The sequence below is a fragment of the Lycorma delicatula genome, chromosome 3 (assembly GCF_047948215.1).
Source record: "Lycorma delicatula isolate Av1 chromosome 3, ASM4794821v1, whole genome shotgun sequence".
In the NCBI taxonomy this organism is placed as follows: Eukaryota; Metazoa; Arthropoda; class Insecta; order Hemiptera; family Fulgoridae; genus Lycorma; species Lycorma delicatula.
The window spans coordinates 192700825-192718001 of NC_134457.1; the positions used below are offsets into that span (position 1 = coordinate 192700825).

The 17177-nt window shown below is 29.3% G+C and overlaps 1 protein-coding gene across 1 annotated transcript in view; it reads left to right on the forward strand.

Moving 5' to 3' along the window:
• Tnpo (transportin 1) overlaps positions 1-17177 on the forward strand; it is a 67517-nt gene that overhangs the window by 26841 nt on the left and 23499 nt on the right. Inside the window, exons 13-15 of the mRNA XM_075361249.1 lie at positions 6014-6260; positions 8737-8835; positions 10680-10775. Of these exons, the coding sequence (XP_075217364.1) occupies positions 6014-6260; positions 8737-8835; positions 10680-10775 (442 nt within the window). The remainder of the gene's footprint in view (positions 1-6013; positions 6261-8736; positions 8836-10679; positions 10776-17177) is intronic.

The window sequence follows — 17177 nt, forward strand, 5'->3', positions numbered from 1 at the left end:
TATATGCAATGCATTCACTGCCAGTCCTGGAAAGTCAATTAGGCAGGCTAGTTACAAACTCCAAAATTCCTAATTTCACTGTTCACAACATTGTTAATAAGCGGCTCAGTTTGTGAGCATACAAATTACAATGCCTTTATCATATTAAAAAAACCTGATGTGGACACTTCATGACTTTATTAAATCAATATGTGCCTTCCTTATGTAAGATCCAAATATTACATTAATTGAAATTTTATTTGCTATAACTCTAGAACCAATGAAAATAAGTACCACTTATGATATATCATTAAAAGCTCTCAATGAGGGCTTATATATATATATGCAATACTTCCTTTACTTTGTACAAGGAAGTAAAAATTGATCGCCACCTATAATATCAGTTTGCTGCATTTTGAAAACAATCCTAATTATCATGATATGATATGTTGTTGTTTAGTAATAAGGCAACCATTCATATGTGCAGAATAGTTAACAGAATTGGTTAGTTAAGTTAGTTAGTTAGTTAGTTAGTTAGGACAGTTAATTGTCAAAATTGGGATACTGCAAACCCTCCCATTCAGTAATCGAAAATGAAAGGGACATACTGAAAGTTTTTTGGATGCCCAAAATTGGTACCATCAGTCCATTTTTCCATGGAGCCCATTGTGACAGGACATACTTTGATATGCTTGAGAACTTTGCTGTACCTCATTCTTGCAGGCTTCACTTTCCAACAAAATGGTGCTCCAACTACACTTTATTGAAATGTTACCATGTGTTTGAAGAACATATTTTCTGGATTTTGAATTGTACGAGGTGATCCAATTTGCATGGCCACCTGGATCTCCAGATATCAATTTGAGATTTTTGCTTGTAGATTTTTAAAATTTGTGTGTACCAAGAAATGTTTGAGATTTGGACGATTTAAAATAGAATTGTTGAAGCTGTTAACACCTGGTAAGAGTTAGATTATTGTCTACAGAACATTACACACATTGAACTTTATTAACTTATATTAGAAATTTGGTTAGCTGCTCTGTTATGAAAAAAATTCTTGAATTATGTTGACTGGTTCTCTTAATATATAAGATGTTATTTTTGAATATCTTTAGCCTGGACAGTATTTTTTTTTTTTAATTTCCTGGCCCTATCTTTTTCAGCAGCCTTCCTCTGCCCAACCATAACTAATTCACTTTTCAAACTACTCTCCTTCCCATTCATCTGTGTTCATTCGAGGTCTGTAAATAATGACTAGTTTTTTTTTTGGCAGCCAAAGTGGCAACACTGCAAAAATATTTTTATTCTGTTGTTGCCATGTGAAACATACACAAACATTTTGTGAAATCAGTTTTTATTGTGCATTAACAAAAATGAGTGATACTAATTATGAGCAACGTTGTGCAATCAAGGTTTGTGTTAAACTCTGAGGGAATGTTACTGAAACTTTTTCTAAATTGAAAAGTATCTATGGAAATGATGCTCTGTCACGAGCCCAAGTTTTTAGGTGGTTTAAAGCATTTTCAGGTGGATGGGAATCGGTTGCAGATAATCCATGCTCTGGAAGACTGTTAAAATCAAAAAGTGACAACATTGTTGATACAGACTTTATACAGTACGACCGGCAGCAATTAACTGTCAGAATGATTGCAGAAGAATTGAATTTGAACCGACAAACAAATTGGGCATGAAAAAAATTTGTGCAAAATTGGTCCCAAAAAACCTTACTGTTGAACAGAAAAACAACAGGGTGGAAGTATGCCTGCAATCTTCTAGGGTGAATTGAAATTGATCCTGATTTTCTAAAAAATGTATTACTGGTGATGAATCTTGGATATTTAAGTGTGACCCAGAAACAAAACGCCAGAGCAAGGAGTGGCACACTTCAAACTCACAAAGTCTAAAAAAAAGAAAAATTGAGCGAATCAAAAATCAAAACAATGCCAATTTGTTTCTTTGATAGTAATGTCATTGTCAATAAGGAGTTTTTGCCTACCAGACAGTCTGTGAATCTGTATATTTACTGAGAAATTCTTTAAAAACTGCAGAAAAGACTTGCCCACGTGAGATCAGCCATCAAAGACAACCAGATACTGGATCGTGACAATGCATACTGCATTCAATGAGTTTTTGGCAAAGAAAAACATTCTTTTAGTTCAACAGCCTTATTCACCTAACTTGAGTCCCTGTGAATTTTTCCTAGAAAAAACAACACGGTCATATTTTGAAACAACAGAAAACATAAAAATAAATGTAACTAACCACCTGAAGGATACTCCAGTTTCTGACTTTCAACACTGAAGAGTGGGAAAAATGTTTGAAGCGTTGTGTGGCTTCCCAAGGGAACTATTTAAAATGTGAGTCCATGTATAATTGGATTATAAATGAAAAGTTTTTCTGAACCAGTCTCATTACTTTATTTACAGACCTCATATATAATATGTGTTCCATGAAGAGGTATATTCTTTTGATTTAGTATCACTCGCCATTTCCTCCACCAATGCTATTGCAACCTTTTAGGATTTATAGAAACAAAATGGCAGCTTTCCAATAAAAACATCAATTTCAGATGAACTAAATTTTTTATTCATTACAGAAAATAGCTGGTGAAAATGATGAAAATTAGAACTAGAATAATTAAAAAGGGTTAGATAAATTAGTCATTTGACTAAATCATCTGTTTTTAATCATTTTTGTCAGCTATTTATTTAAAAATCCTACAAGGTTGAAATTTTCACAGAACATTTAAGAACCTTTGTTAAAAGGTCTAAAGTTTAAATGGAATCTGTGGGGAATGGGTGAGTGATAAATCAAAGCACATACCTCTGTAGGACACCTTTTATATAATGCTAGTACACACACACACTTTTAAAAATTTTTTATACTGTACAAATCCAATTGTTTCTTCATTGGCTGCTTACTTTATTATTGTAGGCTTTCAGAAAAGTTACATGTGTTTTCAAATGTTGACCGTTTTCTATCTTGTAAAAAATGATACAAAAAAATTGCATTAAATCTTGCTTTTAGAATGGACTAAAGTGCAACATCGCATTGGAAATGCTGAATGTTGCTTCTCGCAGTTCAGTGAATAAAAGAAGCATTTACAAGTGGAACAAATATTTCTTGGAGATGTTGAAGTTGACTAGCATCCTGGACATCCCAGCGCATCAACAATCAATTATGTAGAAATAATGAAGAAAATGATTATAGACAATCGCCACATCACTACAGGGAGGGAGGTTGCTGATGATATGTGCATATAATTTATTTGGCTCATGCCGAGCAATTTTGGTCATGAAATATGACCAAATGATTGAATTTCAACAAAAAGCAGTGCCAAATGAACACTGCTCAGGAGTTGCTGAATGAAGTGAATGATGATCCAGAACTGCTGAAACGGATCATAACTGGTGATGAAACCTGGATGTATGGGTATGATATTGAATTAAGACTAGATTATCCCAGTGGAAGCTTCCTGAAGAGCCAAGACTGAAATAAGCTTGTAAAGTTCAATGAAATGTGAAGGTTCTGATCACTGAGCTTTTAGTTCAACAGCTTAGTGTATCATGAGTTCTTGTCACCAGGTCATATGGTCAATAAGGAGTTCTACCTGGAAATTTTACCATGTTTGCGTGAAGCAATCTGAAGAAAACGCTCGGCCTTTTGGTGAAACAATTTATGGCAATTGCACCATGATAACACACCTGCTCACAAGTCTTGATCAAGTCACTGCTTGATCATGAATTTTTGGCCAAAAACAACTCTGTTATGATGCCTCAGCCTTTATATTCACGGATATAGCCCCTATGACTTTCTTCCTATATTCACGGATATAGCCCCTATGACTTCTTCCTAATCCCCAAGCTGAAAAGAACCATGAAAGGATGGATGGTTATGAGAACTAAAACTCTGTTTGTTTTATCAAACCTTGCATATGCGTGAGGTTTGATATAACCTCCATCCATCCATTTCATGAAAAAATTGCCACGTACAAAATGATAAAACAGAGCTTTTTATACCTTGATAATATAATTTTAAAAAAGGAATTAAATTTAAATAAAACATAGCAATAATACATAAATACAACACTGAAAAAACAATTGATTAAAATTTCCTACCTTTAATGTACAAAAATACATTCAACTTCTTCAGAAAACGTGTATTCAATTATAAATAACATCTAAAACCTAACAGTAAAAAATTAAAAAAATTGGTATTGAATTAAATAATAAAATTATTATAAACAAAGTTATATGTAAAATTATGGTAATAAGGATTGTAAAAAATTCTGTATACTCGTGACAAATAGAACATTTTATAAAAAGATTTACGGACTACTACATGCATTTAAATGTAACAAACAAAAATCAAATTATGCAGATTACGTAAGATGCAACAAGCTTAAATCTTCAAATTTACACGACAATTAGAAGTATTAGAAATAAGTAACAATTAAAAACATAATCTCTTGAAAAATTACATATAATAAAAAGCAATAAAATATTACTATAAACGGAAAAATAAAATTTGAATATGATGAATGGATCAGCAAATAGTAAATATGATTGATAGCAGTATATATTATCAGTAAAAATTTCCCTCCATTACAGGTTTACAACCTAATCAAAAAGACAACTCTTCTCTTTAAATTTTAATTTTTACATCTGATGAAGCGGTACACACCGCTAAAGTGCTAATATTAAATACTATAAAATCAAGCAGTAAGTGAATATATTCATTTATTATTGGTGTTGGTGGTGGTGGTAGTAGTAGTAGTAGAGTTCTTTGAAATAATGAATGTGTTATACAGAAATTTTTAGTTTGCTGTACATAAATTACAGTTCGGCTTATCAGTAAATTTTACTATTATACATCAATCTATATAGATATGTTGAATAATACTTCCAAATAGCCCACTTAACGTATGTAACTTTCTGTATAATGATTAAACAATATATAACCTGTAAATATACATTATATTAAATAAAGTGTATATATATATATATATATATATGTATAAATGTAATTTTTCACAGTTAGAATTAGTAAGTTGAGAATGGTTTTACAATCTCTATTTGTTATGCTTTTGATATACTGTAGAGATGGACATTTTCAGTTCAAAAATGAACTGTTCATTAAAAAAAATTAGTACAAACTGTTAAGAAAAAGCCGATTGAACTATTATTACCCTCTATGGTGAACGCATCTTAATTTTGAAGTCGAGAGTTCTGATGTTCAAATCCTAAAGGTAGTTACTTTTATACGGATTTGAATACTAGATCTCAGATACCAGTCTTCTTTGGTGGTTGGGTTTCAATTGACTACACATCTCAAAAATGGTTGACCTGAGACTGTACAATATTAATTTCACTTACACTTGTACATATCATCCTCATTCATCCTCTGAAGTAATACCTGACTGTAATTCCCAGAGGCTAAACAGGAAAAAAAAGGATTGGAACTATTATTAATCTTTTAATGTACACAATTCATTTTTCCATATATTGCTAAACTGCTTATTTTGTTTTTGTGGTTAAAAAACAGTTTCATTTTAATCTTTTTCTCATTGCATTGGCTGTGGAGGATGTTTTGGTTGATGCCAGCAAATATGATTTTATCAAAATATTATTTTATGACCTTTTATTCTGCAATTTAATGGTACTTCATGAATAAGATTTATTTGGTTATTGAAACTATTTGATTTAATATTTATAAAACACAACAGTTGTTTGCTGGGCCAAATTTGTTTGTTTGCTGTATACTGTAATTTTTTGTACTTGCAACCTCATTCCTTCAGGAAGAGTTGGTAGAGCTTCTCTACCAGCTGAACTAGTTAGAATGTTTGCAAATTTTATTAGGGATTTGTTGCATTATAAGGAAAGTAAAAGTGCCAAAAAAGTGGTGGCTGTAACTTCTTTTTTAACATTCTGGAAGGCTGTTGCAATAGTAACTGTGAAAATATTGCAATTGTTTTCTTACATTTGTTAGTTCAGATTTCATTTTTACAATCTTGACATTCAATTTTATGTTTCAGGCTAACACTCAAAATCCAGAACAGTTTGATGCACCAGATAAGGATTTCATGATTGTAGCATTAGATTTATTATCTGGATTAGCAGAAGGATTAGATGGACATATAGAGAAATTAGTTGTTGGCTCCAATATGATGCATCTTCTGTATCAGTGCATGCAAGATCCTACTCCTGAGGTCCGACAGAGCTCATTTGCATTACTAGGCGATCTTACTAAGGCATGCTTTCAGCATGTACATCCATGCATATGTAAGTATGGTAGTTCTATATTGTATGCTATATGGAGATAAGCAAGATAGTAGTGATTAGTTGGGTCAGTGTGAAGTGGAAAGCACTCAATAAAGATGTGATATTTCTAAATGATTATTTTATTGAAAATGCTTACAAACTTGTATTTAGTAACATGTTGGTTTTAGCAAAAATTTACAGAACTACATTTTTCTCCTAGATTTTAGTGATTTCACTTGATTCTTCTTTCTTATTGGCATTTGAGGCTCTTCTTTTTAGTTTATATTAGGCATTTTGAATGTAAACAGGAATATTATATTTACACTACAAAGGAGTAGTAAAAACAACCATTTTTTTAGCTATAATTTTTCAATTCAATATAATAAGATGACATACATTATGTCTTATTATCTGCCACTGCAGTGCATTTCAATACTGACAGATTCACTTTCTTGATCACAGATTCAAGAAGCTTTGTTTTCTTGAAAGATTTTTTCTTTGTTTTAATTTTCTGACTATTGCTTTCCATGGTCTAATTAGATCAGATTTTGTCTGCTTATTAAAATCTTAAGTAATATTAACAGATGATAGCCCAGTGGTGTTATTCTGAAATGTGCAGGTGGAGAGGGAGATATAACACATTCTACATGAGCTCTTGTATTGTGTTGCTAAAACGGTATTGTTCAAGAGTGACTCTTCTCTTGGAATTTATTATGAGTTAGATATGATATAAAAATTAAATCGCCGCACTTGCTATCCCACTTTTTCTTCTGGAAGTTTTTAATCTTTTTCCATAAAATACTGTTATTTTTCTAAATTTTGTTATTCTATAACATTTTTGAAAGGTTGTTTTCAGATTTATTGTGAAATTCCTTCACTAGTGTTGCAGAGTGGTACTGTTGTCTTTAGTGATAACCTGTTTAATTTAAGAAATGTCATTAATTAGTAGTCAAACTATTTCTTTATGTCCAGTTTGAATATTCAATTACATCTATGATTAATTTCTATTATTAGTTCTATTGTTATATTTTCTATGTTTTAATATACTGCATACCTATCTTAGCTTCATTCTTTTATCTCTTATTGACATGTTTTGGAACCATTCCATTGTCAGAACTTATTCTACTGATATTCTGTACTACAAAATCAGTACAATAAATTTTGACAATGGAGTGGTTCCAAAACGCATCAAGAGATAAAAGAATGTTGCTAAGAAAGGTAAGCAGTACTAAACACATCAACTATAGTGATCTTAATAGAAAACAGTAACTATTATAACATCAATTTTAACTGATGTATGGTATGAAATTGTATATATGATGTGATATAAATGATATAAATATCTCTGAATAATATTGGATGATCTTTTGAAGTGGAATGTCCATGTACAGCATTTACCTTATTCATACTTTCTACAAAATAAACAAAATTTAAAGATCTTGAAATAATAAGAATTATATATTTTGCATATGCTCATTCACTTTTTCAGTATGGAATCGAGATATGGAGAGGGACATATGATACCCATCTTAATAAGATATTTATACTCCAGAAATATTTAATTAGAGCAGCTCTTGGTAGACCAAGGCTATTCCCAGTACATGCTTATTTGAAAAATTTAAAGTACCTACTTTAAGACAATTATATGTCAAGAAAGTAATACTACAAATAAACAAACAAATGATATTAAAAATACACCGTATAATACTTGTTCAGCAGGAACAAATACTTATACCATGTTCTTTTCAAAATTAACTGTTTGCAAACGTCTATTTTCATATTACTCCAGTATAAGTTCCCCAATCATTCTAACATCCAAATAATAAACAGTAATCAAAGAAATAGATGAATGAGTGAAACAAAATATGTATTTTAAATTACCAAATTGAAAGACACACATAGTCCATACTAAAAATAAATTTTAACATATTATAATGAATAGCATACAACAAAATTTTAACTTACTACTTAACTTTACTATTTTAACTTTACAACAACATTACTACTTAACATTATAAAATCGATATATATAAAACTGAATGTTGTAAGTGAATGCTAAGGCAGTATAAATTCATAATAGCATTGTCTTATCTTATAAATATCTGTTGTTTTATCATATGTTTTCTTATTTTATTTTTTTCTCCATTATGGAATTATTTTATCACTTTTTAGATCATGGATTTTATTTTATTTGATTTAAATGTAAATTTAAATAATTTTACATTCTGGTTGTACATGTTTTTTCTTTTAAATCTATTTTATTCAACTTAATTTTTCAATTTAATTTTTTTATTTTTATGTATCATGTTACAAAAAAAATGTATTTTTAATTAGTTCTTTTATTAAACATCCTGTTATAATGATAAGAACTCACAGCTAGCGCTCAGGTTTCTTTTGCTAGCTGCGTCAAGGATAAATATGTATGTTGAATAAAATTGTATATATAACTTTCAATTGACAATAAATAAAATTAAAAAAAAAATATTATTTGTTCCAGCTGAATTTATACCAATATTAGGACAGAACTTGAACCCAGAACTAATTTCTGTCTGTAATAATGCTACGTGGGCCATTGGAGAAATATCAATAAAATTAGGTATGTAATTTGTTTTGATAACATTAACAAGAAAATAGTATTCAGTGAAATAAATCTAATATTACAGTCATGGAAATTTGACTTACGAGTTTTCAAAACCGTTTATGAAGGAATTTTAATAATATTGAAGGAAAATTATTACATGTTATTTAATAATCAGGTTTCCCTATCGATCTGAGAAATTCCATCATTGTCCAGAAATCCTGTATTGGTTTAGACATGAAAAATGGGTGTCTGCGGTTGACTTTCACAAGTCTGATCACTTGTACTGAACTGAATCATGAAGGTGACACAGAATTAAAATTGTTGAATTTGTTGAACAAATAACCAGCTTCGCTTTCACTAAGATCACTTGTCTTGTTTTCTTTGGTCTTGCAGAAGATTGTGCTTTGATTTCTAGTTTTTGTTCTGTTCAGAAATTGGAGAATTGCATGCCTCAAAATATCAATACCAGAGAGAGAAGAACCTCATTTTTAGTTTTTGAACAGACCTTGTATAAACAATAGTGATGAAAATTAAGCTTCAATGTTTATTTGCAAAATTTGGTGCTGGTATATTTACACGTGTACATAAAAATGTAATTTTAAATGTTTTATAGTAGTTTTTTAAATTATTTATAATGAAACGGATAAGGAAATTGGATTTTATTATTTTAGTTATTACTATTGTATATGTGATGAGGTTTGGAGGATATGAAGCATGCGTTGTACTTTTAAAAAAATAAATAATTGTAGTGGAAATAATTTATTTTTTTGCCAACAAGCAAACTAATAAAAATTAAGATTTCTGAAACTAAATGTTCATTTAATAAGTGTTACCAGTATGTAACATACATATATTATAATTGAATATTCTTAATTGACATGAGTTCATGTCAAAAAATCTGTGTTAGTGTCTAGTAAATATACATTATTTTATGAATAGTATCATAGTAATGTGACTGTGTATTATCTGAAGAAAATCAGCACACAGTACTTTCCATTTCTGTGGCTGCATCTTCTCACTTTTTGTTTCTGACACCCTTATTATGTCACTTCAGAAATGCAATGATTTTCGGAGTAAAACGCACTATATATCTTCCAATTAATCAGTAAGTAAACACAAGCATCAAGTTTCAACTCTCTTACCACTGTGACTTGCTGCATAAGCGCATATAAAAATACACTGCTAAATGGTCAATATAAACTCAAATATTTTTTCAACCTAAAATTGAGCTTAAACTCAAGAACAACTCAACCAATCATCAAATTTTTACATGCACAATTTAAATACATTACTACAGCATATCTAAATTTCAATGTAATATATCTAGTAGTTTAGGGGATTTTTGAGCCACAAAATTTTATACATAAGCCACATATAAGGAAGCTTTAAGTGAATGGTATTTTCGAACTCATCATATTGCAAAACAAAGAAAATTCATTTTCTCTTACAGTGTGACCAAAACTAATACTGTCATCATTCAATCATTAATGATAACTTCTATAATTAACAAGTGTTGTGTTAGAAATCAATTCCTTATTTTTTAGGTTTTTTTTGTTATTAAATATTTAAGAAAAGCCTTATTATGTTATGGAATTTTGATAAAAAGTGTAATATTGAAATAAAAAATATAATATATATATATATAATGATATTCTCACTTGAGTCTAAATATACCTGTAGACAGTAATTGATAATAAATTAGCTTTTTATTTTAATGATATTTATATAACTTAGATTTTCTGATCATGTCTGATGTAACTGAAAACTAAGCTTTTAAATATCAGTTCAAAAGAATTCTTAACTGTAATTTATTTCGCACAAAGTTTATGTATGGCTGGCATTGTCTTTTTTTTTCTAAGGTGAAGAAATGAGGCCGTACATTCCTCACGTTTTACAGCAACTGACAGAGATCATTAATAAACCAAATACTCCAAAAACTCTACTAGAAAATACTGGTGAGTTTATTATTTGAATTTTTCATTTTTATTATTCTGCATTTTTCTGTGGATATGTGTGTGTCTTAACATGATCACTTGTGTATTACTTTTTTTTTACATACTACCACCATTATTATACTACTTAGATGTTTTACATCACCACACATCCATTCAAAACTGGTTATTATTATGTGTTCTTGTTTTTAAAGATACAGTCTTTTTCATGTCTCATGGTGGTGGTTCAATAGGATAATATTTTTAAATTTGTAATTGTTATCTAATCAATATAGCTGATTTGTTCCCATTTTTGTGTCCTAGTATGTGAAACATTGATCCTTACGTTTTTTTTATGTATTCACAATTGAAAGGTTATTAATTTACTTTTTTTAAATTTGTTAATTTTTTTGTGATAGGTGATAGTTGAATGTCTATCTTACATTATTGTCTATGAAAGAATTCATCATAGTTAAAAGGATTTGACTGCTGGTACATATAGTTTTTGAGTAAAATTTCTCATCAGTTATATTTATACAGTTCTTTTGTTTGTTAAACAATAATATTTTCTTTATCTTCATCTCATTCAATGATATCCTATAAAGCAGGAAAAAATATTTTCACACAGGAGTTTTATTATGAGAGTTGATATTTTTTTCACAATATTTTATATATATTTCCGCTAGGGTTATCATGATTGATTTGAATGTTATTTTCTGCCATTCCTAGCATTGTTACTAACATTCGTAGTTGACATGTTTCGGAGTACTTCCATTCTCAAAACTATTTTTAGCATTGAGTTTTCCTAAGTTGGGATCGTTGAATAAACAGTGATTTTAAGCTCCTCCATCCCTACTGTTATATGATGGACCCTTCTGCTTTGTCCCTTCCACTCTTTAATGGCTATAAAATGTTTTGAAATTAATTCTTCTGATTGTTCATTTTATAAATATTACACTGAATTGAGTGTTTTATTTGTTCATTAATTATCTCCAGTTCTTTTAATTTTAGCTGTTAAATGTTTTAACATGGTGTGTTGATGATATTCTTATTATATATAACCTGGTAATAAACATCTAATAATATTAAATCAAATTGTTATAATAAAATCTAAGATTCGTATTTGAAATAGGTAATGAAGGTTTTATTTAGATGTCGATATTAAAATAAACAAGGTCAATCAAATTGAGAAATACCCCAGTGTACATAGAGAACTTAGTGGTAATATAACAATTAATGAAAAATAGTCATTCTTGGTCTCATAAACTTAACACTTATGATTAAAGATGATTAATATAGGAATCAAATTCACACATAATAAAAAAGTTACAATATGAAATAAAAACATAACATATAGTGGTTGAAAATTGATATAGAACTTTTGTTAATAATATTTATAAAAAAAAAAAAAAAAACAACAAAATAACTTCCTTACAAAGAATATTAAGACACTAGAGTGAAAAAATATGTACAGTATTTTATATACTAATATCATTGAAAACATTACTAAAACTTAATAAAAAAAAAAATATTTAAACCAGCATACAAACCTAATAACCACATAATAAAATATTTAAAAAAACAAAAAAAAATCTGTGTGGAACTTATAATGATTGTCATGGTATTTATATAGGAAAAAGGAATAGTTCCTTTAAAATTAGATTTCTTGAACACTGTAGAAATTACAAAAATAATTATTTAGGTTTATCTAATACAGCTAACTATCTAATAAACAATAAAACATTTTATTTCTGATACACAAATTTGGAAATATTAGAAATTATATGTTAGAAAAATATTACATTTATAAATATAAACAAGAATGTTAAATCATCAGAGAGCATTTGAGGGAGACGATTTTATAAAAACTGCAACAGATAGCAGTACGTGCTTAAATTAATAAGCAATTTTCATTATTATGCAATAGCAGAATTATTTCAATCATGATTGGACTGAGGATGCAGGATACCGCACTAGTACATTAATGAAAAATTAAGGTAGACAAGTCTTACCTCAGTGTTCTGTACCTGATAGTTTATTTAATAGAATTTAAATATATATATATTTCAGTGTAATATATATTAGACAATTTATATACATTCAATTTTTCAGAATTTTTATTAATTAGGGTAATTAAGATTTGTTGATTACAGTGAGCACAATGAGAGATTCAAATAATTATTCATTGAATTGCATTTTTTATCACTATAATTGTAGGCTAATAATATTAAGAGGGTATAAAAAGTTACAGGTGCTGGAGATAACGCTAAACAACAGGCAAATAATTTTTTTTATTGATTCAATATGTGTATTGTTTAATAGTTAAAAAGATAGGAATAAAACAGTTTTATTATTAATAAAGTTAGCATATACATTAGATATACTGTACAGTTGATTCTTCATGTAGGTAGGTTAAGCATGTTTTATCATAAATTTTATATAGAATCTATTTATGAAAACTAATTCTTTGATAATTGAAACTAATATATATAAACCTTTAGTCATAAAATAAAGATCAGTACACCACACTACAAATCAAGATTGTGCACATGGTGTATTTTAGATGAGAAATGCAAAAATAAATTATGAATTAGATATTGTAATATAGAATAATTTGAAAAACAATTTTTTTTCTAATATTTACTTTTCTATATTTTTTCTGCCATTTTTTAAGCATTTATCAGCAAGATATGTACTGTGTTGTTATCCCTTTATTATACAAAGTTCTGTCTGCTAAACCACATTTTGTTTGGCATCATTGAAATCTTCAGACTACCACCCACTAGGTAGGATGTCAGAAGGTGGAAAAGAATACATATCACTTGAAAATCTGGGTTTTTGGTAGAATGAATGTATTAAATTTATGGCTTGTAAACTGGACTTACAATTGAAAAATGCCGGGTTAAATTTTGTCTTTTGTTTTTCTGAGTTTTCCTTTACCTTTTGCACTATGCTACATTTTAGAGATTGTGCAAGACATCCATATTTCATCCCTGGTGACTGTGTGACACAGATTCATCTTCCTGTATCATGTTAAAAAAAGCAGCACATGACATTTCATTTTGTGTTTGTAGGGATCTTTAGCCACTAGCATGAAAACAATCTTTGGTAGTTAAGTTTCCTGAACACAGATTTCTGGAAGTGAATGTAAAATTTCTGAAAAATGCAGTGTTATAACATCATGAATTGTCAGTTTCACTTCATCTGAATTCACCAAAAAAATCATTCCCTAAGTCCATTTCATTTATCATCCAAATTTTTATTTCCTTCATTAAAAGGTTGCAGCCATCCCTACATCATTGGATTACTCATGCATATTCATAAACATAAATTCAATGAATTTTGGTTTGTTTAATGTTGATAGCATTCAGGAAACCGAATGAAAAATGAATTTCACATGTAGTGTATGCCTTTATTTATTTAGATAACACACACCATGCTATAAGCATAGAATAAATGTATGAAACTGTATCATTGTCTTGGCAATAATCAACAAATTGCTTAGTATGTAGATATATTAGATATATCCTGAGCCCCCTGTAGGAGGAAGAAACCTTGTGGTGATCCTGGTTGCCACTCCATTCTCTCTGTTCCTAGCCCAGTTGGGCTTTATCCCAGTCATCTTATTGACCCTTGGACAGTGATTAAGTTCTAAGGTTCAAATCCTAGTAAAGGCACTTACTTTTATACAGATTTGAATACTAGATTGTGGATACTGGTGTTCTTTGATGGCTGTGTTTCAATTAACCACACATCTTGTGAATGGTCTACCTGTGACTGTACAAAGACTACACTTCGTTTGCATTCATACATATAATCCTCTGAAGTAATAACTTAACTGTGATTCCGGGAGGCTAAACAGAAAAAAGAAGACGCTGACTCACAATTTCTAAAGACTAGAATAGTACAAAAATTTTCACATAAGTATCATATAAATATCCTGAAAAATTGAGAGGCAAAGTTTACATATAATGACCTATACAATACAAAGGAGTTAGAAAAATGTACTTTTTTGTAACTTTTTGTTTAACTTTTTATAATACTTTAAATACGTTTTCATTAAATTTATCTTGATGAAATAGTGGAGGGAATGTTATTTCTCTTCTTGCCTTCAATGGACTATTTCAATGGTTACTTTCTTCAAAATGAGTTAACAATTTACACTATTTATGTCTTGCTAATGATATAAACATGTGCTACACGTCAGTGTTTTTAGCACAAAGAACTAGTTGAGTTTTATCGCTTATGTATAGTTAGAACATTTCCAATAAGTGGATTAGTCAAAAGTGGACAACAAACATTGTTATCCAGATCATCTGGTATGAATCCAACACTTTTTATGTAAGGGCTGTAAGATCAGGCTTATATTTTAAAATTGATGTATTCTAGAAGTTTTAAAATAAAGATGTATTTTTAAAAATTATTGTACTTAACTGTTAAAAAAAAGGGTTCAAGAATACAGTCTCATAGCCATTATGTTATACTAATAATTATTTTTACAAACCTAATGGTAGTCATAAAATTATTTTAAAGAAGTTTTATGGTATCACCAAAAATTGTCAGTATTCCTTATTAGGAAATTGTGCTTTGAAGTGTAACATAGAAAATAAATTATATAGTAAAATAGTGTTATTCACTCAAATGATTGTGAAATACGATTTACTATACAATAACATTTGTCAAAGCTCTAAGATGTTTATTTTAGACAATAAGGTGAGCAAGAATGAATAGTATATTATGTATTAAACTTTGCAATATTTTAAATTATTCAAAATTCAAAACGGTTAAATTCAATTTTTAAATTTTCTTTTAGATAAAATTTTAATTTTTGCTAGTTCTGTTAATTGTACTACATACATTGTTACAGCTGTGGGGGTTTTTTTATTAAGAGATAATGTAACAATAATTTTTGAGTAAATGCATCTAAATAAACTATTTAGCTATTTAGTCAGAAAAATTTATTTTGTTCTGCTGCACATAGCAAATGTCTAAAAAAACTATTAATTTTGTTTTTCTACTTTATACATAAGTTAATGGTGCATTAAGACCAAAGTAATTTTAACTGAAGTGTGGTGTGAAAAAATACTTCTTCATTCAAGACAGAGAAAGAATGACAAAACTTGATAGATATTTTTGAGAGGTTTATTTTAAGTAGTAAGATTTATCAGACCCTCCATACAACAGCTTCAGTGTTACAGATGGATTAAAATTTAGTAAGAACTTCTCTTGTGAAAAAAGCAAATTCATTTAATCCTTAAACCCTCATAAAACAGCTAAATGTTATTTCAGCAAAGGGATTATCAGTTTTTAAAACTAAATAATTAAAGTAATTTATAAAATGAATCTACAAGAAAATATGTTAGCGTTTTATCAATTCATTTAGAGCAATTTTAAAATCCCAAGTAATTTTCTAATGTAAAATGCATGTTGAATCTTGTGCAAATTAGACTAACTTGCCACATTTATTAAAAGTGTTTTAAACCCCTTTATTAAAAGGGACCATGAGAGAAAAGAAACTAGAAAGTACAGCTTTGTCGGTTAAATTGATATGTTTATATTGAGTGTTCAACTTAAAAAGAGGTCCCACCACTTAGTGTCTGTAAATAATAGTTTATTGGCAAAAACTTTCATACTAATTTACAGAAGGTGTTGAAAATGATGTCCATTCATTTTTATACACTTGTCAGTATGGTTGACCATGTTCCTGGTTGCTCTTGTTAGCTGTGCTATTTCCTAGATGGCATTGGTAATGTCTTCTATTCCTGTGGGGTGTGTGCTTCAATAAACAATTTCTTTTAAGTAACACCATATAAATTAGTCTGGACTAATCAGATCAGAGGATTTTGGTGGCCAAATCCTTAAGAAATAATTTCTCCAGGTGACTGTCCAGTGATTTTTTTGTCCTCATTCTCTTGCAGAAAGGCTATGAACTGTTGGATAATTTCTTGGTCGACAGCAGCAACCACAGCTTTTTTTTATTTTATTTTCAAAAATAAGAGTCCTGTTATTCATTGCCTTAAAAGTGCACACCGTAACGTCTATATTTTGTGACTAGGAAAGATTCAAAGAAAATGTGCAGGTTTTCAGTTACCTAGGTCCAGTACTTCCTACTAATAACATATCCACAAAAATAAAATCATGCTTCATCTGTGAAAAACTTTGATTTAAAATGACAATGTTTGTCTCACCATTGACAGTAGTGAACTCTAAGCATAATCAGCATTCTTCTCCTCACTGCAGTGTGGGCTGAACCTAATGAAATGTTCTTTTTCGAGCTTAGTATCTGCAAAGATTTGTGAGATGTTGTAACTGCTGCTTTAATGTCATGTACGATCTGCATTGTTAAAACTGTGCAATTTAACATGAATGCATGATTAGCAACCTTGTTCAAAAGTCAAAGCTCGTCTTAGACTGGCAATACTCAAT